Source organism: Arachis hypogaea, chromosome 4 (assembly GCF_003086295.3).
Source record: "Arachis hypogaea cultivar Tifrunner chromosome 4, arahy.Tifrunner.gnm2.J5K5, whole genome shotgun sequence".
Classification (NCBI taxonomy): Eukaryota; Viridiplantae; Streptophyta; class Magnoliopsida; order Fabales; family Fabaceae; genus Arachis; species Arachis hypogaea.
Genome location: NC_092039.1, coordinates 47,733,181 through 47,759,914, shown reverse-complemented (window position 1 = coordinate 47,759,914; position 26,734 = coordinate 47,733,181). Strand labels below are relative to the sequence as shown.

The window sequence follows — 26,734 nt, the reverse complement described above, 5'->3', positions numbered from 1 at the left end:
ATGAATTACTGTTTAATGCTTTTGAACCTTAAAACACCAATTTCTGCCTGCCTGACTAAGTGAATCAGTCAACTATCGTTGCTCGGTCTATCAATCCTCACGGGATCAACCCTTACTCACCTGAGGTATTACTTGGTACGATCCGATGCACTTGTCGGTAAGTTTGTGGACTTTGAATTCTGAACCAGTGTGAAAAACTTATTTTTTGAATTTAACAGCATTTTGGCAAATTTGACATGCTTTCATACGCAACAGTGTCACGCAACATGGGTATTGGCCTCTACCTAGAAATCTCGCATATGCAGACACGGTCTCATGTATGCGGCACTGTGAAATCCGCAATCTTGCGTATGCGGTAGTGCCATGCGACGCGGGGATTGCTCCCTGCCTCATGAGCTCATGTCTCGCGTACGCGGCAATGTAAATTTTTGAATTTTTGTGTACGTGGGTGGCATGCGTACGCATGACCACCCTGTTTTGCCAAAGTTGTATTTTTTAATTTTTTAACCATTCCTCTAACTTTTCAAACCTCTGTAACTCCTGTTTAAGGTCTGATAGCTAGTGTTAGGCTTGGGAAAGAGAGCAAACTTATTGAGGGAGTTAGGCCGACATTGAGAAAGATTTGTGAAGTGAATAATTGAATTAATGAGGCATGGGTAAAGTTATATGAGATATGAATAAGGATAGTGATGATAATGATGAATTGTGATCGTATGAGATATGAATAAGGGTGATGATGATATTGATGAATTATGATTTAAAGATTCAGATGGCATATGCATTTAAATTATCTGAGACACGATTTTTCCTAGGTAGATGGATTGGTTTGCCCCCACTTACTCTAGTTTGAGACTCGATACCCTCTGTCGCAAGATGTGTCTTGGCACTTTAACTCCCCGGATTTCTCCAATGAGATGATAAATGAATGATTATATATATGCATAGACTATTGGAGATGCGTACACACAGGGACTGTCCAGGGTTTGCTACCGGACATGTCAACTGACAGATGATATTATTAGCCAAATGACAGACATGCATCATGTGCACTTGTATGTTTTGTTTGAGTGTGCATTTGTATTAGTTTGCTTACCTGTTTAACTGTGATTAGCTGCTACTTGATATATTTACTGTATTTACTATCCATATCTGTGTTTTCTTTGTTTGTCATGTAAATTTCTTTCTGAGGGATCCCTGATGCTGGCAAAGGTGATGCTGAGGGTTGTTCCACTTGATGATTGGGAGGTTTGTAGAGAACAAAAAACAAAGAGTTAAACGAGAATCCTTTGATGTAATTACTATAATTTGAGTTTAGTGAGAACTCTAGGATTTTGATATGGATTGTTGGAGTTTATGAATGCCTCTGACTTTCCAGGGCCTTATATCTTAACTATTTAAGTACTATTACTATACTGAAAACTCTCGATTCTCATTTCATACGTATTCTTTTGTTTTTCAGATACAAGACATGAGGCGCCTCACTGAACATACTGGAGACTCACTGAAAGCGAAGATCTACGTTTTGGGGACTTTTTATGGTGTACCTAGCTAGTTTATATATATATATATATATATATATATATATATATATATATATATATATATATATATATATATATATATATATATTCTCCACTTTGTATAAATTTGTATTTTATCCCTTCTAAAGGTTGACTAGGAGAATAGGATTTATATCTTGTCTTTTGGTAAACTTTTGGGTTATATATATGTAAATATTTATTGGCTGGTCTTTGCTTCGCAAGTCGAGTCTGGAACTTGTTAATATGTATTTCTTTTGAAACTCTTATACCATATGTATTATGTTTCTTCTGTTTCACTATTATCTACGCGTTTTATTCTTAACCATTCGAGTTTGAAGCAACTTTTTATTTCTGTTTTGTTCAAATTTTTGTCAAGACTCCTAGTTAAACTTCTTTTTAAATCTACCTATATATGTATTTTTCTTTTAGATATCGTAATACCTCATCATCACCTCTAATTTATGATTTAAGCATAAAGTTTTGAGTGGTAAAGTGTTATACTATGCAAGTGTATCTGAATGCAGTTTGGCTGCATACTCTTGGAGAGTCATACAAAAACTGCATTCACGAAAAGTTTTCCTTCTTTGTCAGCACTCTTCCATGGGGTCCTTTGGAAGCGTCCACCATAGCCACAAATGCACTTCCACCTTCTCAAGAGATTGTCGCAGAGTTATATATGAAGCAAATTCACAACCCTACGCGAGATTGGATGATTAAGGTTGCTACTTATATGAAGTTAAGGATAGGAGTCGCATCTTACTTGCTTGCCTGGATGAACGTGAGTCGATAGTCAATGAGGTTAGATAGATCTTAGTGGTAGCCCATGCCAAATCTTGAGGGACTAAGAGAAAGTTCGCAAGATGATAGAAGATGTCACCATCTACTATCACCTAGCTTGTGTAGTTAGCAACTCCGCATGAGGGGGGTTCATCATCAGCACCAATACATCCAACCCTGCAAAAGGAAGGGGATGGGCCTAAGGACGATGCAGATGACTATGTCGACTTTAGCCTCATTTGTTTTCTTAGTACACTTATCATTCGAAACTTTATTGATTTCATACTCCTTGGTTTGTATTATTAAAATTTTATTGTTTTTGATATAAAATACTATTTATTTGTCGTGTGTTTAATAATAGTGCATTATATTAAAAAATTTTAAATATAAATATATAATATATCTAAATAGAAATTAGTTTAAAAAATAAAATTTATTATTTATCATTAGATTTAGTGTGTGAGATAATCCGATGGTAATTATTATTATTTATTTAAAAATGGAGATTTTGTCTCATACTATGGTCAGATTTAGAGGTAACATTTAAATAATTTGTCAAATAAAAATATTTGTTTGTGATAAAAAATCACTTGTAACATTTAAAACTTTTGCATCGGATATAAAAATCAGCTGATAACATTTTTCTATCAAGGCTTCTTCTGTGGGATTTTTTTTATTGTAATCTGCGGACATATCCTATGGTAAATAATACTTTTTTTTCTATAGTGTAAGAAAAGTAAACTCCCCTCCCAAGAAATTGAGTTATCTTGTCCCCTGCTTGACCTTAGCAAGGGAACTAGATACCATCATAGCTGGGTAGGCACCATTGTTTTTGTCACCGGCCTTTGATTCGCCACGTTGCCACAACTATGTCGTCTTCTACATCTCCATTGCTATTTACTTCAATGTTATAGAGTTGTATTACGGATTCGACCCACAGATCCTACGCCCGGAGTGATCCCCAAACCCGATTACCCGGGTCTGACCTGCTTTACCCTTCTAGAAGGCCCGAAACCGGTCCGCTAGAACTCCTAACCAACTTTCAAATTCAAACATCCTTATCTTAGCCAAAGAGGATAAGATAAGATAGCTACCATCACCTATAAATAGAGGGCCCAGATCCCTCCAGGTATTGATCACTTCCTCACACCTTCTACCTCTTAGATCCATTCTGACTTGAGCGTCGGAGTGTCTTTGCAGGTACCACCCCCCGTTGCTCCAGTCAAACAATCCTCCAATCCGCCTCGACCCGCAAGTTCCCGATCCATCTCTCAACCTGTACTGGAGATATCCAGTTGATAAACCACTATTTTATGGTTTATCTTGTGCTCAATTGAGTGGATTTTATCAACTCTTTACCCACTTATTCATAATATTTGCATAGTTTTATATTTCCTTCCTGATTTTGTACTATGATTGAAAACGTGCTTCTTTGATCTTATATTTGCTTATTATTAATCCTCTCTTATTACCATTAGATGTCTTGATATGTGTGTTAAGTGATCTCAGAGATTACAGGGTAGGAATGGCTCAGAGGATGGAAAGGAAGCATGCAAAAGTGGAAGGAATACAAGAAGTTGGAGAAATTGCTAAGCTGTCCAGCCTGACCTCTTTGCACTCAAACGGCTATAACTTTAGCTACAGAGGTCCAAACGACGCGGTTCTAGTTGCGTTGGAAAGCTAACGTCCGGGGCTTCGATTTGATATATAATTTGCCATAGCTGCCCTGCTGCCAGACGACGCGAACGCGTGAGTCACGCGGACGCGTGACTTGGCAGGAACACAACCCGCGCGGCCGCGTGAGCCATGCGGCCGCGTCACTTTTCCGCGACCTGTACGTACCAGAATACGCTGGGGGCGATTTCTGGGCTGTTTTTAACCCAGTTTGCGGCCCAGAAAACACAGATTAGAGGCTATAAAGTGGGGGAATCCATTCATTCATGAGAATGCACTCATAATTCACTTTTCATATTTTAGATGTAGTTTTTAGTGAGAGAGGTTCTCTCCTCTCTCTCTTAGGATTAGGATTAGGATTAGAAATTAGGATCTTTAGAAACTAGGATTTAGGACTTCTCTTGGTTTTTAAGAGTGACTCTCGATTCAGGTTTAATGTTCCTTTTTATTTATTTTTCCAATTAAATTTATGAACTCTTCCATGTTACAGATTACTCTTTTAAATTAATGCTATTTGAGATATTTCAGATCTATGATTGCTTTTTTTAATTTATGTTGTCAGTACTTATCCAAATTATTTTCATTCGAGTAGATAGTTTTCCTTTTGGCTTTGGTTAAATAACTGGCGACTCTTTAGTTATCAACTCATTGTTAATTGAAAATTGGAATTCATCCACTTAACTTACCTTCATAGTTAGAGGTTAACAAAGTGGGAGAAAAATCCAATTCTCATTACGATTGATAAAGATAACTAGGATAGGACCTCCAGTTCCCATACCTTGCCAAGAGTTTATTTTATAGTTATTTGTTTATTTTTCTTATTATTTTTTGTGCAACATACTGCCCCCTTACTTCCAAAACCCCAATTTTACCTTTTTCATAGCCAATAATAAGAACATACCTCCCTGCAATTCTTTGAGAAGATGACCCGAGGTTTAAATACTCGGTTAACAATTTTTAAAGGAGTTTGTTACTTGTGACAACCAAAACGTTTGCACGAAGGGATTTCTGTTAGTTTAGAAGTTGTATCTACAACGCGAATATTTTTAATAATTCTTTACTAGCAAAAATCCTAACGTCAAAATGGCGTTGTTGCCGGGGAATTGCAAATGTGTGCCTTATTATTGGTTATTGTAAATATTTGCTTTTTGATTTGCTTTTATTTTTATTTTTATTTGCTTTTTCTTAAATTAAGAGGTTATTGATTTTTATTTTAAAATTTTTATCTTATCTTATCTTATTTCAAAAATCAAATTTAAAAATTTTCAATTTTCAATTTTCAAAAAAAATTTCAAATTTCAAAAATTAAAAATTCAAATTTCAAAATTTAATTTTCAAATTTCAAAATTTAAATAACCTTTTAATTTCAATTTGTTTTATTTTTGTTTTTAATTTTTATTTGCTATCATGAACTCTCACCCCTTTGGCTATGAGTCTGGTTACAATAATGTTACAGGAAGAAGAAATTACAATGAGAACAAGCATCAAGGTTGGAACAATCAAAGATGGGAGGAGCCACAAGGACTTGATCAATCCTCATGGCAACAACCACCTCCAATAGACTATCAACAACCACCACCATATGCCTATGAACCCTTTCCTCAACATGACCTTGGACTACCAAACTCACAAGCCCCTTTCCGCCATTCACCTCCATATGACCCTAACCCTCAACCACCTTATGAGTCATATGAACCATATATAGAACCACCCCAATTCCAACCCAATTACTCCCAAGAACCACCACTTCAATATTCATCATCTCCATATCCATCAATCCAAGAGCACTATGATCCTACTTATGAAAGCTGAGTACATCAAGAAACAAAGGATCATTTCAAGGAAACAGTGGATCGATTTCAGGCGACCATTCAACAACTGGAGCAAGTAGTAATTCAATGGATTTCTAGGCGCTCAAATATACAAGGATCAGCCACAGCTCCATGTGGACTGTCTACTGAAGAGCGTAGCATGGCGGAGATACCAGAAACCCCAGTGGACAAGACAGAGAATGAATTCGTACTAGAACAAGTAGAAGACGCTGTCATTGTTCAAGAAGAAGAAGAAGTGTTTGAAGACTTAGAAGATGTAGAACTTCCATGGGAAAGTCAAGACATAGAGCCTCCTTCCAAGACGGTTGAAATTGATGCTGAGGAGGGTGTACAACCTCCAAAGCATATCATAGTTGAAGACTTGGAAGAGGTTGATCAAGAGATGGAGATTCAAGAAGAAGAAGCACAACCTACCATGCCCTTGGAAAGCAATGAAGAGGAGATTGAATTGAAAGAGAGCTACCAAGAGGAAGAGGTTGAAATTGAAGAAGCTTGCAAAGAGGTGGTAATTATCAGAGAGGAGCACAAGGGAGTGGAGCTTGCAATTTTATAAAAAATACCCCCCCCCCTTAAGTTGCCATCATCCTTCACAACATTCAAGTGGGTAAAATTCATATCCCTTAGCTTTCTAATCCCACTTGAATATGGGCTACTAGAGACGGATGGTCAACTTAGAGCTCTTTGTGGCATCAAGAGTAAGAGGAAGATGGTCAGTGGTAAGAATTGTCCTGCAAGGTTCATCATGGTTGGAAGCTTTAAGTTTAAACGCAAAGGTTGGTATAAAGCTCAACTGAATGGGTCTAGGAAGCTGTTTGGTCGCTGCAGTGAGAATTCAGATCACCTTTCACCCGGCTGGAAAAATGCAGATCGAGACAAAAACGGGTGTAAAAGTAAAGTTTGGGATCCTGTAATCTGTTCTGGCATTTGTCACCCCGAAAGCCTAAGAATCTGTTTGAAGCTTCTTAAGGGCTTTACATGCTTAGTTTTGGATCCCGGAGGACACTGGAATCACAAACATTGGTGGAGATTCCTGGATGAGTTCAAGCACAAGCCACCATAACAGGAAGCTCACCAAATGTCCAACTTAATGACTTTAACTAATAGTGCTAGGTGGGAGACAACCCACCATGGTACGATCGTTCATTTTTCATTTTTATTTAGTTTTATTTGTTTCTAGTTTTATTTTATTTTATTATATTGAACCTGGAGTTTTGCGTCACATTCATATTAACACTGCATTCTTCATTTTTCAAAAAAAAAAGGATTTACGCACGCGACGCGGCAACGTCGCTGACGCGTCCGCGTCGTATGTGCGTTAGGAGGAAAAGAAATTGAACAGAGAGTTACGCAGGAGCAGGGCTGGAGGCGTGCCAAGGGTACAAATCATCCCACGCGACCGCATCGCTGATGCGGCCGCGTCATTTCCAAAATGGCTTCCCCACGCGTCCGCGTCACCCACGCGACCGCGTGGCCCTGGATTTCGACGTAACAAGGTGTATGGCCGAAAGTTGAGCTGGAATTTGGGCTGGACTCGTGCTGGAAGCCCAAGCCCTAACACGTGACCGCGTGCCCCACGCGGCCGCGTCATTTTAAGAAAAAGGCCACCCGCGCGATCGCGTCGACCACGCGACCGCGTCACCTAGATTTTGGCAATACTAAGTTTTGAACAGAGATTTGTGCGACCGCGAGGCTACACTCGCACCACTAGCACAAATCAAGTCATATGATCGCGTGCCCCACGCGTCCGCGTCGCCTAACCTTATTGCGCACCACGCAACCGCGTCACCCACGCGACCGCGTCGCCAGCGTCGCACAACCTCTTCAGATTAGTGCCAATTTTCTTATCTTTTCTTCTCCGAATCCTTATTCTTCTTATCTTTTCTTATTTCTTTCTTCTTCCTTTCTTATTTTCTCTCACTTCCATTCTATTTTATTTAATTTATTTGCATACTTTCATTCATTGCGTTTTTTATTTTGTGCATATTTTTCTTTTCTTTTCTAAATTTGCTATTTTAGTGTTAAAAATTTAATTGGGAAATTATTTTCTTGTAAATTATTATGAAATTGTTTGACAATTATATATTACTTTTTGAAGGGTTGCTTGCATGTTCAATTTAATACTTTCAATAGCTTATTTACCATACATGCTATGTGTTTGTGAAAAAGCCCATATGGCATTATGCACTTCTCTATTATACTTTATACTATTGAATGCATGCTTTTCATAAACTCCCTTTACTATTTTATTAATTGAATATAATTGTCAATACAAACATGGTGATTTATTACAAGTGATGCTTGGTCTATGCTACTCATGCCCTTTGCTGGCATGCCAATAAACACCTTGCATTCACTTGTCCTTATATGCACTAGCTATTTTCAATTGATGGCTTTTCACATGTACTCGCGAGCATGTGTTAATGTCAATTACATCCTAATGTGCATCCATCACCACTCTTCCGTTCTCTTCCTTGCTATATATCTATTTGAATTTAATTTACTTTCTCTTCCCTTCTTCAGGATGGCCACCAAGGAAGGAAAGGAGAAAGCTACTCCTAAACCGCCGGCAAGGAAAGGAACAAAAAGAGCTCAGCTGAGAAACCACAACCCCCATCCACTTGCACATCTCAGCATGCACCGAGGACGGTGCAATCTTTAAGTGTGGGGAGGTCGATACCAATCTCCATGGGTTAGTTATTTCTTGACACAACACCAAAATTTTTTTATTTTATTTGTTTGTTCATTGTTGCATTTGCATAATTGATTGCATATCTGTTTGATTTTTTGCATATTTTACCACTTGGTTGAAGTAATATTTTCTTTTCCAAGAAACCTTTTAAAGTATTTCACTAATTTGAATAAAATTTTTTGTTACACTTGTTTGAAGAAATATTATATTGGAACATGGTTTAGAGCTCGAACACACAAACCTGTAAGATTTTTGAGCCTAATTGATTGGTTGCATTTTATCAACCAATAATTTATTTTTGATGTGTGTTTTTCTCTCTAAAATTGTGATCTTTGTCTTGCTTAATTCTATATTTCCATTATTTGATGTATACATGTACTTACATGATTGAGGCTTTTGTTTCACTAAGCTCACATACCCATATGGCCTTACCTTTCATTATCCCTTGCAAACCAATTTTGAGCCTATTATACCCATTTGTTCTTTATTTTAGCACATCATCAACTCTAAGCGAAAAACAATAATGTCCTTAATTTGAATCCTTGGTTAACTTAGACTAGTGAAAGTGCTTATGATTTAAGTGTGGGAAAATTGTGTTTGGAAACATTTGGTTTGAGAATTGAGTATGTTAGAAATTTCTGAAAATGTGAAAGAAATGTTTAGGACATGTTTATGCATTCAATAATTTAATCATATGCATTGAGAAAAACAAAAAAAAATAATATAAAAAAAATAAAAGAAAAAGAAAAGAAAAGAAAAGAAAAAGAGCAAATAAAAGGGGACCAAATGCCCCAAAGTGAGTGGTGAAAGCAATGCATATGAGTTGTACTTGAAATTAGAATGTATGAATATGTGGAAAACATAGTTAGTGGATGGTTAGATGTTGTATTATGATTACATGGATTGTCTAAGTTAGGTGGAAAAGTTTAAGTTAATTAAGGATTAAGATTTTTAGTCCACTTGGCCAAATACAATCCTACCTTGACCCTAACCCCATTACAACCCTTAAAAGACCTCTTGTTATGTGTATTTATGCATTAAATTTTTGTTGATTGTTAGATGAAGAGCAAGCCTTAGAAAGCAAGGTTAGTAGAGAATTGAGAGAGTCGAACCTTAAACACTTGAATGATTAGAGTGTATACACTTCCAATGAGGGTTCGATGCTCGATTCTTTGTTCCCGGCTTTCATGAGCTATTTTCTTCTGCAAGTTTACTTTTACTTCATTTTTATGATTTGAATCAGTGAAATCCAGTTCATATATGTTCTTGAAAGATTTATTTATTTTTAACCAAGTAGGTAGAAACATTCTGCATGTAGTTGCATTCATATAGATAGGATTGCATTTCATATTAATCTACCATTCCTCTTCATTTTTATAGTTTCTCTTGAGCTTAGCATGAGGACATGCTAGTGTTTAAGTGTGGGGAGGTTGATAAACCACTATTTTATGGTTTATCTTGTGCTCAATTGAGTGGATTTTATCAACTCTTTACCCACTTATTCATAATATTTGCATAGTTTTATATTTCCTTCCTGATTTTGTACTATGATTGAAAACGTGCTTCTTTGATCTTATATTTGCTTATTATTAATCCTCTCTTATTACCATTAGATGCCTTGATATGTGTGTTAAGTGATCTCAGAGATTACAGGGCAGGAATGGCTCAGAGGATGGAAAGGAAGCATGCAAAAGTGGAAGGAATACAGGAAGTTGGAGAAATTGCTAAGTTGTCCAGCCTGACCTCTTTGCACTCAAATGGCTATAACTTCAGCTACAGAGGTTTAAACGACGCGGTTCCAGTTGCGTTGGAAAGCTAACGTCCGGGGCTTCGATTTGATATATAATTTGCCATAGCTGCCCCGACGCCAGGCGACGCGAACGCGTGGGTCACGCGGACGCGTGACCTGGCAGGAACACAACCCGCGCGGCCGCGTGAGCCATGCGGCCGCGTCACTTTTCCGCGACCTGTACGTACCAGAATACGCTGGGGGCGATTTCTGGGCTGTTTTTAACCCAGTTTGCGGCCCAGAAAACACAGATTAGAGGCTATAAAGTGGGGAAATCCATTCATTCATGAGGATGCACTCATAATTCACTTTTCATATTTTAGATGTAGTTTTTAGTGAGAGAGGTTCTCTCCTCTCTCTCTTAGGATCAGGATTAGGATTAGAAATTAGGATTTTTAGAAACTAGGATTTAGGACTTCTCTTGGTTTTTAAGAGTGACTCTCGATTCGGGTTCAATGTTCCTTTTTATTTATTTTTCCAATTAAATTTATGAACTCTTCCATGTTACAGATTACTCTTTTAAATTAATGCTATTTGAGATATTTCAGATCTATGATTGCTTTCTTTAATTTATGTTGTCGATACTTATCCAAATTATTTTCATTCGAGTAGATAGTTTTCCTTTTGGCTTTGGTTAAATAACTGGCGACTCTTGAGTTATCAACTCATTGTTAATTGAAAATTGGAATTCATCCACTTAACTTACCTTCATAGTTAGAGGTTAACAAAGTGGGAGAAAAATCCAATTCTCATTACAATTGATAAAGATAAGCAGGACAGGACCTCCAGTTCCCATACCTTGCCAAAAGTTTATTTTATAGTTATTTATTTAATTTTCTTATTATTTTTTGTGCAACATACTGCCCCCTTACTTCCAAAACCCCAATTTTACCTTTTTCATAGCCAATAATAAGAATATACCTCCCTGCAATTCCTTGAGAAGATGACCCGAGGTTTAAATACTCGGTTAACAATTTTTAAAGGGGTTTGTTACTTGTGACAACCAAAACGTTTGCACGAAGGGATTTCTGTTAGTTTAGAAACTGTATCTACAACGCGAATATTTTTAATAATTCTTTACTAGCAAAAATCCTAACATCAAAATGGCGCCGTTGCCGGGGAATTGCAAACGTGTGCCTTATTATTGGTTATTGTAAATATTTGCTTTTTGATTTGTTTTTATTTTTATTTTTATTTGCTTTTTCGTAAATTAAGAGGTTATTGATTTTTATTTTAAAATTTTTATCTTATCTTATCTTATTTCAAAAATCAAATTTAAAAATTTTCAATTTTCAAATTTCAAAAAAAAATTCAAATTTCAAAAATTAAAAATTCAAAATTCAAAATTTAATTTTCAAATTTCAAAATTTAAATAACCTTTTAATTTCAATTTGTTTTTATATTTGTTTTTAATTTTTATTTGCTATTATGAACTCTCACCCCTTTGTCTATGAGTCTGGTTACAATAATGTTGCAGGAAGAAGAAATTACAATGAGAACAGGCATCAAGGTTGGAACAATCAAAGATGGGAGGAGCCATAAAGACTTGATCAATCCTCATGGCAACAACCACCTCCAATGAACTATGAACAACCACCACCATATGCCTATGAACCCTTTCCTCAACATATCCTTGGACTACCAAACTCACAAGCCCCTTTCCACCATTCACCTCCATATGACCCTAACCCTCAACCACCTTATGAGTCATATGAACCATATATAGAACCACCCCAATTCCAACCCAATTACTCCCAAGAACCACCACTTCAATATTCATCATCTCCATATCCATCAATCCAAGAGCACTATGATCCTACTTATGAAAGCCGAGTACATCAAGAGACAAAGGATCGTTTCAAGGAAACAGTGGATCGATTTCAGGCAACCATTCAACAACTGGAGCAAGTAGTAATTCAATGGATTTCTAGGCGCTCAAATATACAAGGATCAGCCACAGCTCCATGTGGACAGTTTACTGAAGAGCGTAGCATGACGGAGATACCAGAAACCCCAGTGGACAAGACAGAGAATGAATTTGTACTAGAACAAGTAGAAGACGCTGTCATTGTTCAAGAAGAAGAAGAAGTGGTTGAAGACTTAGGAGATGCATAACCTCCATGGAAAAGTCAAGACATAGAGCCTCCTTCCAAGACGGTTGAAATTGATGCTGAGGAGGGTGTACAACCTCCTAAGCATATCATAGTTGAAGACTTGGAAGAGGTTGATCAAGAGATGGAGATTCAAGAAGAAGAAGCACAACCTACCATGCCCTTGGAAAGCAATGAAGAGGAGATTGAATTGAAAGAGAGCTACCAAGAGGAAGAGGTTGAAATTGAAGAAGCTTGCAAAGAGGTGGTAATTATCAAAGAGGAGCACAAGGGAGTGGAGCTTGCAATTTCATTAAAAATACCCCCCCTTAAGTTGCCATCATCCTTCACAACATTCAAGTGGGTAAAATTCATATCCCTTAGCTTTCTAATCCCACTTGAATATGGGCTACTAGAGACGGATGGTCAACTTAGAGCTCTTTGTGGCATCAAGAGTAAGAGGAAGATGGTCAGTGGTAAGAATTGTCCTGCAAGGTTCATCATGGTTGGAAGCTTTAAGTTTAAACGCAAAGGTTGGTATAAAGCTCAACTGAATGGGTCTAGGAAGCTGTTTGGTCGCTGCAGTGAGAATTCAGATCACCTTTCACCCGGCTGGAAAAATGCAGATCGAGACAAAAACGGGTGTAAAAGTAAAGTTTGGGATCCTGGAATCTGTTCTGGCATTTGTCACCCCGAAAACCTAAGAATCTGTTTGAAGCTTCTTAAGGGCTTTACATGCTTAGTTTGGGATCCCGGAGGACACTGGAATCACAAACATTGGTGGAGATTCCTGGATGAGTTCAAGCACAAGCCACCATAACAGGAAGCTCACCAAATGTCCAACTTAAGGATGAGTTAAAGCACAAGCACAAGTTTCTTTGCCAATTTTTGTTTTGTCTTATGTCAATTGCTTCCCTTTTTCTTTCATGTTCTCTCTTATTAGTTCTTTTTTTTGTTTTTATAGTTTTTTTTCATTTGTTGATACTGAGAGCACTTATGGGATTGAATGATTTTGGATGCTCGAAAATGAAAAAGATTGGATGTTTGCTACTGATCTCTGAAAGTATAGTTTATGATGTTCGAAAAGGCTCCTTGATAGATCTATCGAACATTACAAATCAATATCGCAGTTTATTTGGAGTAGAAATCTGGTAGCTATTTAGCTTCTTCTATAGATCCACTGGTTTGGGCAAGGAGAACGGTGGTTGATGCTGGGCGACTTGTGTAAGGGAGAAGACATGATTAGTTAGTTTGTGGGTAGAAGGATGACAAGAGTGATGATGTAAAAATGTGCGACTAAAATGAACTTAGATTAGAAAAAATCTCTAATTGTTTGGTAGTCAAATGCTATCTCTAAATTTTTTTCCTCACGGAATTTAATTTTAAAATAGGTTCAAAAGGGGTGTGATTCATGGTCGTGGGGGTTATTGGAGGTGTTTAACCTTGATATGGGTTAACATCAAGGTTCTGAAAACCGATTCGAACCGGTTGAACTGTGAACCGATGCCAAATGCGATTCGGTTAGAAGCAAAAATCGCCAAATTCAAAAACCGACATTAGACCGTTGAACCGGTCGAAAACCGGTCGGTCGAACCGAACCGTGAACCGGCCAGTTTTTGAAATGGGACAAAAATAAAAATTCAAAAACGGTGCGTTGAAGCTTGGTTGTGACTTATGAACCCTAATCCCTAACATTTGCAAGCACCCCTCTCGACCTCTCCTCTCCAGCACGCAGAAGCAGAAGTGTAGAACACGAAGCAGCAGTGTAGCAGTGCAGCAGTTGGAGCTTCTGGCACAACTTCTGTCAGCTACCGCCGCCGCCGCACAGTCTGTGAAGCTAATGTCAGTCACCTCTGCTCGCGGCTTCGCGCCACCACTTTTCGTCGCGCAGTGGGCTCGGAAATCAGAACCACCGCCAGCTCTATATTTTTTCAGGCTTCCAGCTTCTAACCCTAGGTATAATTTTTGTTCTTTGTAATAATAATAGTTGAAGTCTCTGTCAGTCTGTCTCCCTCTTGCATGCTCTGTTGAAGGCATCTTCGAGCTTCCAGGTAATTTTTTGAACTGTGAACTGAAGGCGTCTTGGTCACTCTGCTCCTTGTCTCTGTCCCTCGTTACAATGATTGTTTGATTGAATAACTGTTGCATGTTTCTGTCTCCCTAATGAGTATGATTTAATAATTGTTTGAATCTATGAAGCTCTGTGAACTGAAGTCATTGAAGTCTGATATACTGATAATCTGATATAGTGATACTGAACTGTGAAGTGTGAAGGCTGTGAAGCTCTGTGAAGTGTGAACTGAACTGTGAACTTTGTTTAAGCGTACTTGATTCATATGCGTACTTGATTTATAATTCTACTTTCTTTGTAATTGTCTCTAAGCGTACTTGATTTTCTGGATTTAGAGTTATTTTTTATTGAATTTCTGGATTTGAATTTTGAATTCGTGTTTGATCAGAAATTTCTGTTTGATTCTTCTTATTGTTGTTGTGGTTGAAATTCAAAATTGAAATCTGATTCCTCTTCTTTGTCAATTTCATATTCTGGACTTGTTCATTATCTTTGCATTTAAGTGAGCAATTATAATCTGTTATCTGGTTATATTACTCTTCTAGGACAAACTCTAGCAATGGCTCAAGGCAGGAGAAACATGGAATGACTAACAAACCTTGAGGAGAGCCTGAGGATGCGGTTTGTAAAACTGATTTTTGAATAGGTTCAATTTTTCATGTTTTGTTTGTTAGTAAAGTAAAGTAAAGTGATTGATTATAACTGGGTATGGTGCTTTTATTAGCAACGATCGAACAAAGGTGAAAGAGGTGTCTTCCGAAATATCAAAGTATATCCACTGGTAATGTACTAATCTTATGCTTGTATTTGAGATGTGAATGAATCATTCTGTGTATGTTTCTTATTTGAATTCCTATCCCCTCTTTCTTTCTTTTGTCTTTATAGGAACCGAATGACAAGAGACTTAATTATGAACCACCTACAGATTTACTTAGCAAGGTACTTACAAACTGTATTCCATTTCTCCAATGTTAATATGATCCATACTTTCTTTGATATATATTTAGCTAATATTTGAACCTGATTTGCAGCTGTCCCTGATTTCTGAAGTGAAAAAACCTGCAAAACTGCCATCTAAGGTGCAGCCAATTTCCTAGGTTCAGCTATCTCAGCACTCATATAACAACTTAAGATTCTTTTGAGTAGATAAAGGTTTATTGAAAGAGATTTAGAAAAGCATTTTCTTTGAATGATATTTTAAAGCTTACATTAGACTATACTTATATTTTCATGTGTTTATTTATATTTTATTTATTATTTTATTATAAAACGGTTTTTTCGGTTCAACTACGATCAAACCGATTAAATCTATGAACTAGTGAATCAGTAACTAGAGTTGTTCGATGACCGATTCGGTTTTCAAAACCTTGGTTAACATAGCTTCTCACACTTAACGACCTAACACAGACTTCTCGCACATTACGAGATTCTGAGACGAGGCAAGTTTTAGCATCTTGCAATATACCAAAAGGATTAATAAAATTAAACAAAAAAAAAAAAAAACAGAACTTGCAAATAGTGAAAGAAGAGTTAAAAAAATAGAAATTAATCTAAACGAAATTCACATAATTCAGATACCCATGTACCATGCCAATTTATTTTTTCAGGAAATCAAAGAATTCAGAAGATGAAACAAACAAACCAAAGAAAAATAGAAAGAAAGAAAACCTTCTTGTTGTATTTAAGGAACAGAAACATAAAATTCACAAAAATTAGAAAAGAAGAAAAGAAAGTCAGTGTTGCATCTGCAATGTCAAACGATTTCTCTTTTTTTCATTTTTTTATTTTTCTTTATTTCTTCTTTGTTTTTCACTTCTTGATGGTGGTTCCTATTTAGATGGCACTTCATTGTAAGCCTCTTGTATGTTTTTTTTTATGAAAAAAAATTATAGCTCTTTTAAAAGGATTACTAAAAGTTTTCAAATTTTTTGGTTTGGGTGTGAGTTTGATGTGTATGATTACAAAAGGGGGTGGTTGGTTGGCGGTGAAAGGTAAATGAGTTGAAAAAGAAAAAAGTGTATAATACTACACTAATAATAAACAGTTCCAGCTATCAAGAGACAATGCAAACATCTTATATTGTTGAATTTCTCCAACCAGTCTCATTTTGAAACAAATAAATTTTTTAGTACTTTTCTAAATTCATCGCGTTAAGAAGTGCTAATAAAGACATTTTATTAACGTCATTTATATACTAGAAATATAATTATATTTAATTTTTTCAATAAATACATTATAAAAATTTGAAATTTCAGTTTTTGGCTTTTCGCAAAAATTCTTTTTGATCTCATTTTGTTATAAAAATCGACAGTTATTTTAGACTTAAGAAGCTACGTACGTTTAGTGAATTGCGAACTAATTTTTACAGGTGGAAATAAATTATTAAAGTAAGACCAAAACTGATTTTTAGACCAACTCCTTAATTAATCATAAAAGAATGATATTGACGGAAGGAAAAAGTGATAGGCTGATAGGTATTAATCAGTTACCTTGCGGAGCATGGTGTTCTCATTGATTAAGGTGGAGATGCGCTCTTCCAAGTTGGAATTCTTATCTTCCAAGTCTTTAGCTCTTGATTCCAAGTCATTCACATAAACCTTTTTTCTTTCGCGTGCTTGTTGGGCAGAAACCCTGTTCCTCAATAATCTGTTTATAATGCCAAAAAGTCATTAAATAAATATTGGAGCCATAAATATTTTCGATAATTGCACATGGGTTTATATGCAATCTATACAAAGTGCCTTCAATAGTGTCCTCAACTATGATAGTGGATTAGTGGGATATATATGATGGAAGATGGTTGCATTATTCGGACATATATTTGACACAATATTTCACGTACATCTAATAATAACAATTTTAACTGAGAATTATTGAAGTTGGTACATTAAATAATGTTACGTTGATTAATTTGTTTATATGCATTGCTACACTAAAGAATGATCTAACTAACTAATAAGAAAATTATATATTTATATATTTGCATGAAAATGTGCAAATAAATTTACCCTTAATTTGAACCTCATATTTTGTTGTTGTCATTTTGTCATGTATGCTCTCTACATTTCGATTCCAGATTCATATTCCACCACAAAACAGCGTTATATGGGCCCACTTTTTCTAACTACCTCTTCGGACTTCGGCCAAATATAACAAATCTAACATAAAACAGAAAATTCTACAGCTCATTTGATAATTCTATCAGCATAATATCTCTCATGCAAGTTTATATAGAATGTTTGGATCAATGTTTGGTTCAAATTTGTACAGGAGTCGTGCGCAAGAATATTAAAGCTTTGGCCCGATATTTAGAACCGTTTTAAGTAGTATTATCAATTAAATGATTAACTTTAATTTACAATAATTTGCTCGAATGACTTTTCTATACCATGGTGTGTGTGTGTGAGTTTGCCCCTTCACACCAGGGAGGCCGTTTGAGGCCATGTAACTCAGGTCGACGAGACTATTAAGGGTACATCAAAATCAATTATCATATATTTATATATAAATATATTTATATATTTTAATTTATTTTTAATATATATTTTATATTTTAATATATATTCTATAATTTTAAAAATTAATTTTAGTATATATCTAACATAATTGTAAACTAAAAAATACTAAAAATCATGTCAAACAACATGGTCGTACTTGTAATTTAAAATATTTACTCGTAACTTAACTTGGAAAGTTTATTGTAATATTAAATAAAAATTCCTAAGTTATTTCACATGATTTGTGCAAATTTACGCTAGAGGTACAAAAATTTTTATTCATAGTCCATGTAAATATGCACAAAAGAATTATCAAGTAATTAATGATTTTAATATAAGGATTGGCCTTGAGCAAGTCAATTTATGTACCAAAATATTATTTTAGATACAAACAAATCAGTTTCTTTTTTTTTTTCTTAATGAAAATATCGTATTCCATAGACTTGCATTAAATGTTATAAATTAATAAATATTAAAAAAAAGCAACTTTCGATTTTTTTTTTTACAAATAACTAAATAAAATAGTTTCTAAAAATAATATTTTTTTTTGCAAACTCACCTTAAAAAAATCCATTATAATAAAGGATTTTTTTTTAAAAGAGTGTTCAAATTCAAATTAATTCAAACAAAATCGTACATCTAATCGAATTCAAACTAAAATTTGATTAAAATTATACTCATTTGAATCAAATTGTATTTCATTACTAACAAACCGCATAGATTAAATCAAATTTTAAATTCACTTCTCAAAATTAAATTAATCATATCTAAACAACAAAAGATGATATAATATTATTTTATTTTATATATAATAGATTTAATTTATTATATATTTTTATTTTATTCATGTATTATTATTATTTATTGAGTATTTTATAAATATAATATTAAATTTATTTATTTATTTATTTTACCGACCTAAAATTATTTTTATTTTTTAATAAAAACCTTAAAATGTTAATATTAAAAAAAATCGAATAAATTAGTCCAATCCAAACCAGAATACTATGAATAGGATTGGATTGGTTTTGAAAATAAACCAAATCCATCTAATCTAAATTGCAATAAATTAAACACATTGATCAAATTGATTTTCCTTTCAAAAACCCATACCACTAACACCCTTACTTCTGACTATATTCATGGACACTGATCACATGAACATAGAAACATAAAAACACACAAATTTTAAATTTTTATAAGATATGAAAGCACAATAAATATATATATATATATATAATAATTTTTAAATAAATTATAATATTATTTTAATAATTTACTAATATTAAAATAGAAATTAATTTTAACTATTTTTAATATTCTTTAACCTTATAAATTATTAAAAATATTTGTTAATAAATAATGTATATTATTTCTAAATTTATTTGAAGAATACATGTTAAGAATAAGACTAGACACGCTAATACGTGACGGTATTTAGGTGTATTTAACTGTGTTTGAAAAAAAATATTTTTAATTAAAACACAATTAGATACAAAAAAACTTGTGTATCAAATAAATATTGTTCAGTTGCTCAGGTGAATGGCGGTTCGGGTGGAGTCGAGGTTGGAGCAACGAACGGGGTGTGAGGGGAAATCTGGACTAGAGAGAGAGAGAGAGAGAGAGAGAGAGAGAGAGAGAGAGAGAGAGAGAGAGAGAGAGAGAGAGAGAGAGAGAGAGAGAGAGAGAGAGAGAGAGAGAGAGAGAGAGAGAGAGAGAGAGACGAGTCCCTGGTTAGGCTGGTTGTTTGAGACTGAAAACTCGAATTTGATTGACTGCTCATAGGTCATACCTTCCGAGCTTTCCAAAATGATCCCGGCTCCCCCCGAATGCTTGGTTGGAGGCTCCATCAATATGGAGCTTCCACCATATGCCCGGATTTCTAGAGGAATCCCCAATCACCTCTACCAAGAAATCTTTCATTACTTGAACATTGATTGCATGTCAAGGCTTGTATTGGATGTCATACTGAGATAACTCTATCGCCCAAGTCATCACAAGACCCGCTAGGTCAAATTTTTTCAAGATCTGTCAAATGGCTTGGTCAGTCCTCAGTGTGATCGGGTGCCCTTGAAAATATTGTCTTAACCTCCGGGAGGAGATTAATAGAGCATAGGCTATTTTTTCCAACTTAGTGTACATCAGCTCCGCCCCTTGGAGCACCTTGCTAATGAAGTATACTGGTTGTTAGAGTTCGTCTTCTTTCCGAATCAAAATGGCCACCATGGCCTCCTCCGTCACGGTTAAATAAAGGAATAGAGTCTCTCCTTCTTTCGGCTTCTCGAGTATTGGTGGTTCCAATAGGATCCTCTGAAGTGGTTGAAGGCTTCCTCGCAAGCCGGGGTCCATTTAAAGGCTATTCCCTTTTTCATTAAATTGAAAAAAGGGAGGGCCTTTGCTGCTGAGACCCTGAGGAAACGAGACAAACCCTAGGTTGTCATCTGAATGATGGCTTTGTACGTCTTTGACACACCCTGGGTTGTCATCCGAATGATTGCTTCGCATTTGTCTGGGTTGGCTTCAACCTCTCTTTGCGTGATCATAAAGTCCAAAAACTTTCCTGCCTCCATTGCAAACACGCATTTTAGAGGGTTCAGCCTCATATTGTGCTTCCGAAGCAACCCGAAGACAACTTCTAAGTCAGCAACCAGGTTGCTTGGTTCGGCTGTCTTTACCAATATATCATTGACGTAGACCACCACTGACTTGCCGATGAGCTCCTTGAGACTTTGCTCATTAACCTTTAATATGTGACTCCCGCATTCTTTAGTCCAAACTGAATGACCTTGTAGCAGTAGGTCCCTGTTGGTGTTATGAATGCCATTTTTTCCTCGTTAGGGAGGTGTATCAAGATCTTATTGTACCATGAATACGCGTCAATGAAGTTCAGAAACCGGTACCCTGCAACCGCATCTACTAGGGCATCGATGTTAGTAAGCGGAAACGAATCTTTTGGGCATGCCTTGTTAAGATCCGAATAATCGACGCACATTCTCCTTTCCCATTGGCTTTCTTGACAAGGACTGCGTTCGAGAGCCATGTTAAGTACTTTAACTCTCTTATGAAATAGGCTTCTAACAAGTTGGCCGTTTGCCTAACCACTTCGTTAGCCCTTTCTAGTGACATCTTGCTTCATCGTTGTGTTACTGGTTTGGGGTCTAATTTCATAGCCAGACGACGTGACATGAAATCGAGGTCCACCCCTGGCATGTCAGCCGGGATCCAGGTGAATAAATCACTATTTGTTCAGATAGCCTCGATGCGAGGTTTTTTTAACTCTTGGGGGAGGTTCCAGTTTACAAAGGTAAACTTATGCACCGCGTCTTCCACCCAGAACTTCTCCAGGTCGCCCTGAGACTCTAGCCTCAGTTTGTCGTCAACCCTTGCATCCAACTCCTCTAGGAACACCCCAACTGCTTCCTTTAACTTCTTCCTTAATTAGAGACTGGCATTGTCACACGTGACTGCCGTTTTTAAGTATCTTCTAATAGATGCTACAACTCCTCTGTTTGTTACGAACTTCATTGTGAGAAGTTTCGTGCAAATAACAGCTGACAGCTCGTTGATAGTCCTCCTCTCTAAGATCACATTGTATGCTGTGGAGTCCCTTAGGACCACGAACTCTGCCATCGCTGGTTTCTTATTCTCCCCGAATCCAACACAGATCGGAAGCGTGACCAGTCCATCGGAGATCTCCTTCTTTGAGCCTTAGGGCATCGAACACATTCCTAAGAATGATATTCGAGTCCGCTCCGGTGTCCACCAAAATTTGCTTGACGAGTCCCATCCCGATTCTCGTCGTAATCACCATTGGCCGGTCCTAGGAGAGGTTGTTGCACCAGTGATCTTTCAAGCTGAAAGAAATTTTGGGGAGCACTCCGGATTGAGTGTTAGGGCTTCCCGATGTCACTGCCAGAACCTTTCCATCCCTTTTTTATGATGATTTTGACTTGGGTGGTGCATCCCTTCCGACTACAATATTGATGACCACAGTTGGAGCATTTTCCGCATTATCGGGAGCCCGCTGCCTTGGCTTCACAGCTCGGCTGCGGTCCTCCTCAGACTGTTCACGTTCTCTTCTTCTTGGTTCTATAAATTGTGAGAACTCAGTCAATTTACCTTTTTGAATGGCCTGCTCCAAAGCATCCTTCAAATTGAAATATTCTTAGGTCTTGTGTCCAAAAATCTTGTGGTAGTTACAATACAAACTTTTGTTTCCACCCGTTCTATCCTTGAGCTGCCGAGATTTGGACAGTATGTCTTTGTCCGCAATTTGCTAATAGATTTCCACAATAGGTTCTATGAGAGGAGTATAGTTAGTAAACTTGCTTACTCGGGGAAACAGTTTAAGTGGCTTCCCGAACGTTCTCTCCTTTGGCACCTGCTTTGGATTTTTCATGTAACCGGCTTGACGAGCTGGCAGGTTGGGTGGCTGCCGCTTATTGGCAGCCACAACTTGACTAACTTCTTCATCGTTGATATACTCCCTCACATTTTGGATTTCTTGCGCAGTCCAAACTGGCTTGATAGTGAGATGTTTCCTGAGGTCCTCATTCAACAGGCCATTTGTTAAGCATAGACTCGCCACCAAGTCCGTCGAGCCATAATTCTCTAGGAATTCATCTTGAAACGATCGAGGAACTTCCTCGTCGGCTCGACAGCACACTGCGTCACACATAACTAGTTGATTGGGTGCATGGCCTTGGATATCCATGTGGTGAATTGCGCTAAGAACCTCTGAGAGATATCCGCGAAGGCCGTAATAGACTTGTGGGAAAGGTTTATGGAAAAGCATGGCACCTGATAGCATCACCACCCTCCAGGTTTATTATGGCCTCAAAGGCTGTCAAATATTCCTGGGAGTCTTTTGTTCTATCATATCTCATGTCCGTAGCCTTGTCAAAATTTTTTGGTAGCCGGACCTTGAGAATAAAGGGATGAAAAGAGGTTGCGCCTATAATAATGGGATCCCGCTGCTTCTTCTCTTTATCTCTTCTTGTCTCCCCATGGCCTTCCGATCTGCCATAGGTGTAGGTGTGAGACCAGCCATCGGTTCGTCTGTGCTCGTTGACCCTCCTGGGCTCCTATGGTCCTCTGGTCCCTTAGTCGGTGACCGGGTACAAGACAGGTTTGGGCGGGAGCCTTTGCTGTGTTCGGGATAGTAACGGTCACTCGCGGCCAGATCCCTCTCCAAGTTTTGCGCTCAATACCGAAGTTCTTGCATAATCTTCGAGTTGTCATCACCTATGCCACCAAACTGGCATCTCTCGGGAGATCGAGAGGGCGTCATCCTGACGGGACAGCGGTCTCGAAAATACTTGAGAAGATGTTGCGGAGCTTACCCTGCTTCTCAAGCAGGCTCCCCCTTCTTCACGTATCTCCTCTCTACGAGGGAAAAGCTCCATGTTGACGCCAGCTCTCCACAGACAGCGCCAATGTTCAGTTACTCGGGTGAATGGCGGTTCGGGTGGAGTTGAGGTTGGAGCAACTGGGTGTGATGGGGGATCTAGCTTAGGGTGCAAACTTCGAGAAAGACAAACTTTCGTCTGAATCTTCCGTTGGTTAGCGGGTGAGGCCACCTACAAGGACACTTCGATGCTAAAGTTAGCGTTCATACGAAAAGGCAGCCAATTAAAGTAGAATGGTGACATACCTCTGAAACCCGGTGGGTCCTTTCACTTGGATCCATATGCTTGGAAGCTTCTGTTAGCTGTCCAAGTCTTCTCAGCAAGGTGTGAGGCGACGCGCAGGTCACCTCTCGATCCGGGTTGAGTAACCTGATGGGTCGGTGGTCCATAGCTGGACCTGAGTCTCTGGTTGGACTAGACCGAAACAAATATCTATAAGTGTTATATCCAAAATGTGTCCCACATACGAACGCGTGAAGGCAACTAATAATTATCCGTATTTTATATCTTTTTAATAAATATTCAAATGAGGTAATAACATTGTATGATTTGGGATGTGTACCTCTTGAGGCGTCTATATTCCTTGTCTACAGGGTTTCTTCCACGGCGGCGTTTCCCAGCAACGGCAGCTTGAAGCTGAGAGTCTATTGCGTTGCTTTGATCAACGTTACCACTATTTGTATTTGTCGCTGAAGAATGCACACTCAGCATGGTTTCCACATCAGGAACTGTGAACAGATCTTCGTCGCTATCTTCTGGCGGATAAGCAATGAAGAAGCTAATGTATTCAGATATGAATTCTAGAGAATTATGTGATTATACTTTATCAACATGCCATAGCAAAAAGTTATATTCTTTTCCCTATTGTGTTATATTATTATTGTTAGAAGGTATACTTAATTTCAATTAACATGTCTTTTATTTTTAACCAAGGCCAATAAGAAGACTAATTCGACTCGAATACAAGATCCTAATTAAACTTAATAGAGATGTGTAAAAAAGAGTTTATCAATAAGTAGTTATGGCTGGGTTCAACTCCAATGAATGTGTGTTTCTGACCGAATGCAGTACAATACCCTTTCTTTGTTATATATACATATATATATATATATATATATATATATATATATATATATATATATATATATATATATATATATTTATATTTACTCATGTACAGGTTGGTTTAAAAATAATTGAAACTAAGCTAGGAAGTAATACATTGTTAGGTAGTTCAGGGCGGATGCGTTTACATTATGATTACTTCGTCACATCTTTGATTGGAGTAATCTCTCATAATGTTTCAACAGAAAAACTGTGACCAAAACGAAAATTTTCAAATAAAACAACATAGCACACATGTAAATTCACAATGTTTTCACCCAAATTAGTCAAATTTTAATAATAATAATAATAATAATAATAATAATAATAATAATAATAATAAACAAAACACATACATGTATAATATAACTATATATAATAAAAAATAGTATATATATACCAGAAATTAACCACTAATAAATTAACTATCATGTATTTATATATAAATTTATGTATAATTTTATTTTTTAATGTATATTTTATATTTAAATATATATTTTATACTAGTAGTTAATTTTAGTATTTAATTTTGATATATACCTAATATGATTGATATATAACCTAACTTACCAAGTTTGCTTCTCTTTTGTGGAGGTATAGGATTAACAGAGTTTCTGATGTTATTGTTGTTGGTAACCCTATTCCAAGAAGAAGAAGAAGTTGGTGCTGCTGCTATTCCTCCTTCATTGTTCATCAGTTGCTGTTGAAGAGTGCTGTTATTTGGACTATTATTGCCTACTGTTGTGGCTCTTGGAAGAGACATGTCTATTAGTGTTTCTGAAAGAGCATTAGCAACGAATGAACCGAAGAAAAGAAAAAGAAGGGGAAAACTGAAAAGTGTATGTAAGCGTGTTTTCTAATGTCGGAATCTCATCATATATCCAAAAACCAAAACCATTGCGAATGAAGGAATCGATGGGGCCTAAGAGTTTGGTTCACAAATGAACACGTTGATGCGCACGTAGCCAACACTTTGCTACTCGCTCTTTTTCGCGTCTACATACATACATGATATATCAAACAGTCAAACACTATTGATCACTCTCCATATATAGCAAACTTTGCTTTTAATCTATAACATTTTTTTTTTGAAAAAAAAAATACAATTCTTTAACTGAAAATAACTTAGCATTAAGAAAAGTTAGATTATTTTTTTCAAAAATACGGATTATTACATTATATATTTATAAAAAAATATATAATATTTATTATAAATTTATTTTTATTTTATATTTTTGAAAAATAATATTTGTTATATATTTATAACAATAATTTTTTACTATTTTATAAATTTAGTATTTATAAAAAAAATTGTTTAAATTTATATAATTATTTATAATTATTTTTATATGTATCTTTTAATTTGTAATAATTATTTAAATAATATTAAAAAATTATTATTTGATAAACAATTGTTGTAATGGTTATAAAATCATTCTTTAAAATAGTTAAAGAGAACGGTTTTATTTTGTTGGTATAACGTGATGAAAAATTGAATTTCAGTAATAACACTGTAAAAACTGTTGTCTAAGACTATCTAATAGAACGGTTTTAAAGTGTAGCATTTTAGCAACTGTTTTTATGCGGTTTTTTGTACAATTATTTAGAAAATAATAAAAAATCATTGCTTAAAAACTAATCATGGTAACGGTTATAAAAGCGTTCTTTAAAATAGTCAAAGAAAACAGTTTTAATTTTTTGCTATAAAATAATAAAAAATTGAATTCAACCGTAACACTACAAAAAACCATTGTCTAAAACTATCTAAGAGAACAATTTTAAGGCGTTGCAAATTTTGATGTTGCTAAATCCCATATTTGTTGTAGTGATTGTTCACAAGGGAGGACACCCCAGGAAAGGATCTTCAGATCCCTCACGTGCTCTCTTCTTCTTCTTATTTTCTTTTGCTTTATTTTTCAATTCCTCCATGAGTAACTAATCTCTTTGTCAAAGCATTAGGAGCTCAGTTTATATTTATATGAATTATTAATCTAAGTTTTCTTCTATTTTAAAGTATTGCATTGATCAATCTGTTTTATGATTGAGTGTTTCGTTCTTCATCCCTAAAGGATTTGTAGTGTTGACAAGCATACTAATTCCATTTTGAATTTGTTTATTGTTTCGACATAACTAATATTCAAACTATGCTTGAAAACTCTTTCATATGATTTTTTGAATCGACTAGACATAGTGGTTTTTAACGTGTGTGACACAATAAATGATTTGTCAATTACCCTAGTTTTGAATACGTGACATATAATT

The 26,734-nt window shown here is 36.1% G+C and overlaps 1 protein-coding gene across 6 annotated transcripts in view; it reads right to left on the bottom strand.

Annotated features, from left to right (window-relative positions):
* LOC112796739 (transcription factor HY5-like) overlaps positions 1-25,509 on the bottom strand; it is a 32,146-nt gene extending 6,637 nt beyond the window's left edge. Inside the window, exons 1-4 of one of the 6 annotated variants that reach the window (XR_011881082.1) lie at positions 25,043-25,494; positions 23,931-24,123; positions 23,614-23,782; positions 16,953-17,109 (exon numbers count right to left, since the gene is read on the bottom strand). Coding sequence is in view for 5 of the 6 variants with exons in the window: in XM_025839324.3 (XP_025695109.1) it covers positions 23,201-23,539; positions 23,614-23,782; positions 23,931-24,123; positions 25,043-25,235 (894 nt within the window). In the remaining variant the exon portion in view is untranslated. Of the gene's footprint in view, positions 1-2,340; positions 2,496-16,952; positions 17,110-19,416; positions 23,540-23,613; positions 23,783-23,930; positions 24,124-25,042 lie in introns of those variants that run through there. The other 5 variants (XM_072235525.1, XM_025839326.3, XM_025839324.3 and 2 more) reach the window with 5 other exon arrangements.
* Between the last annotated feature and the right edge of the window lie 1,225 nt (positions 25,510-26,734).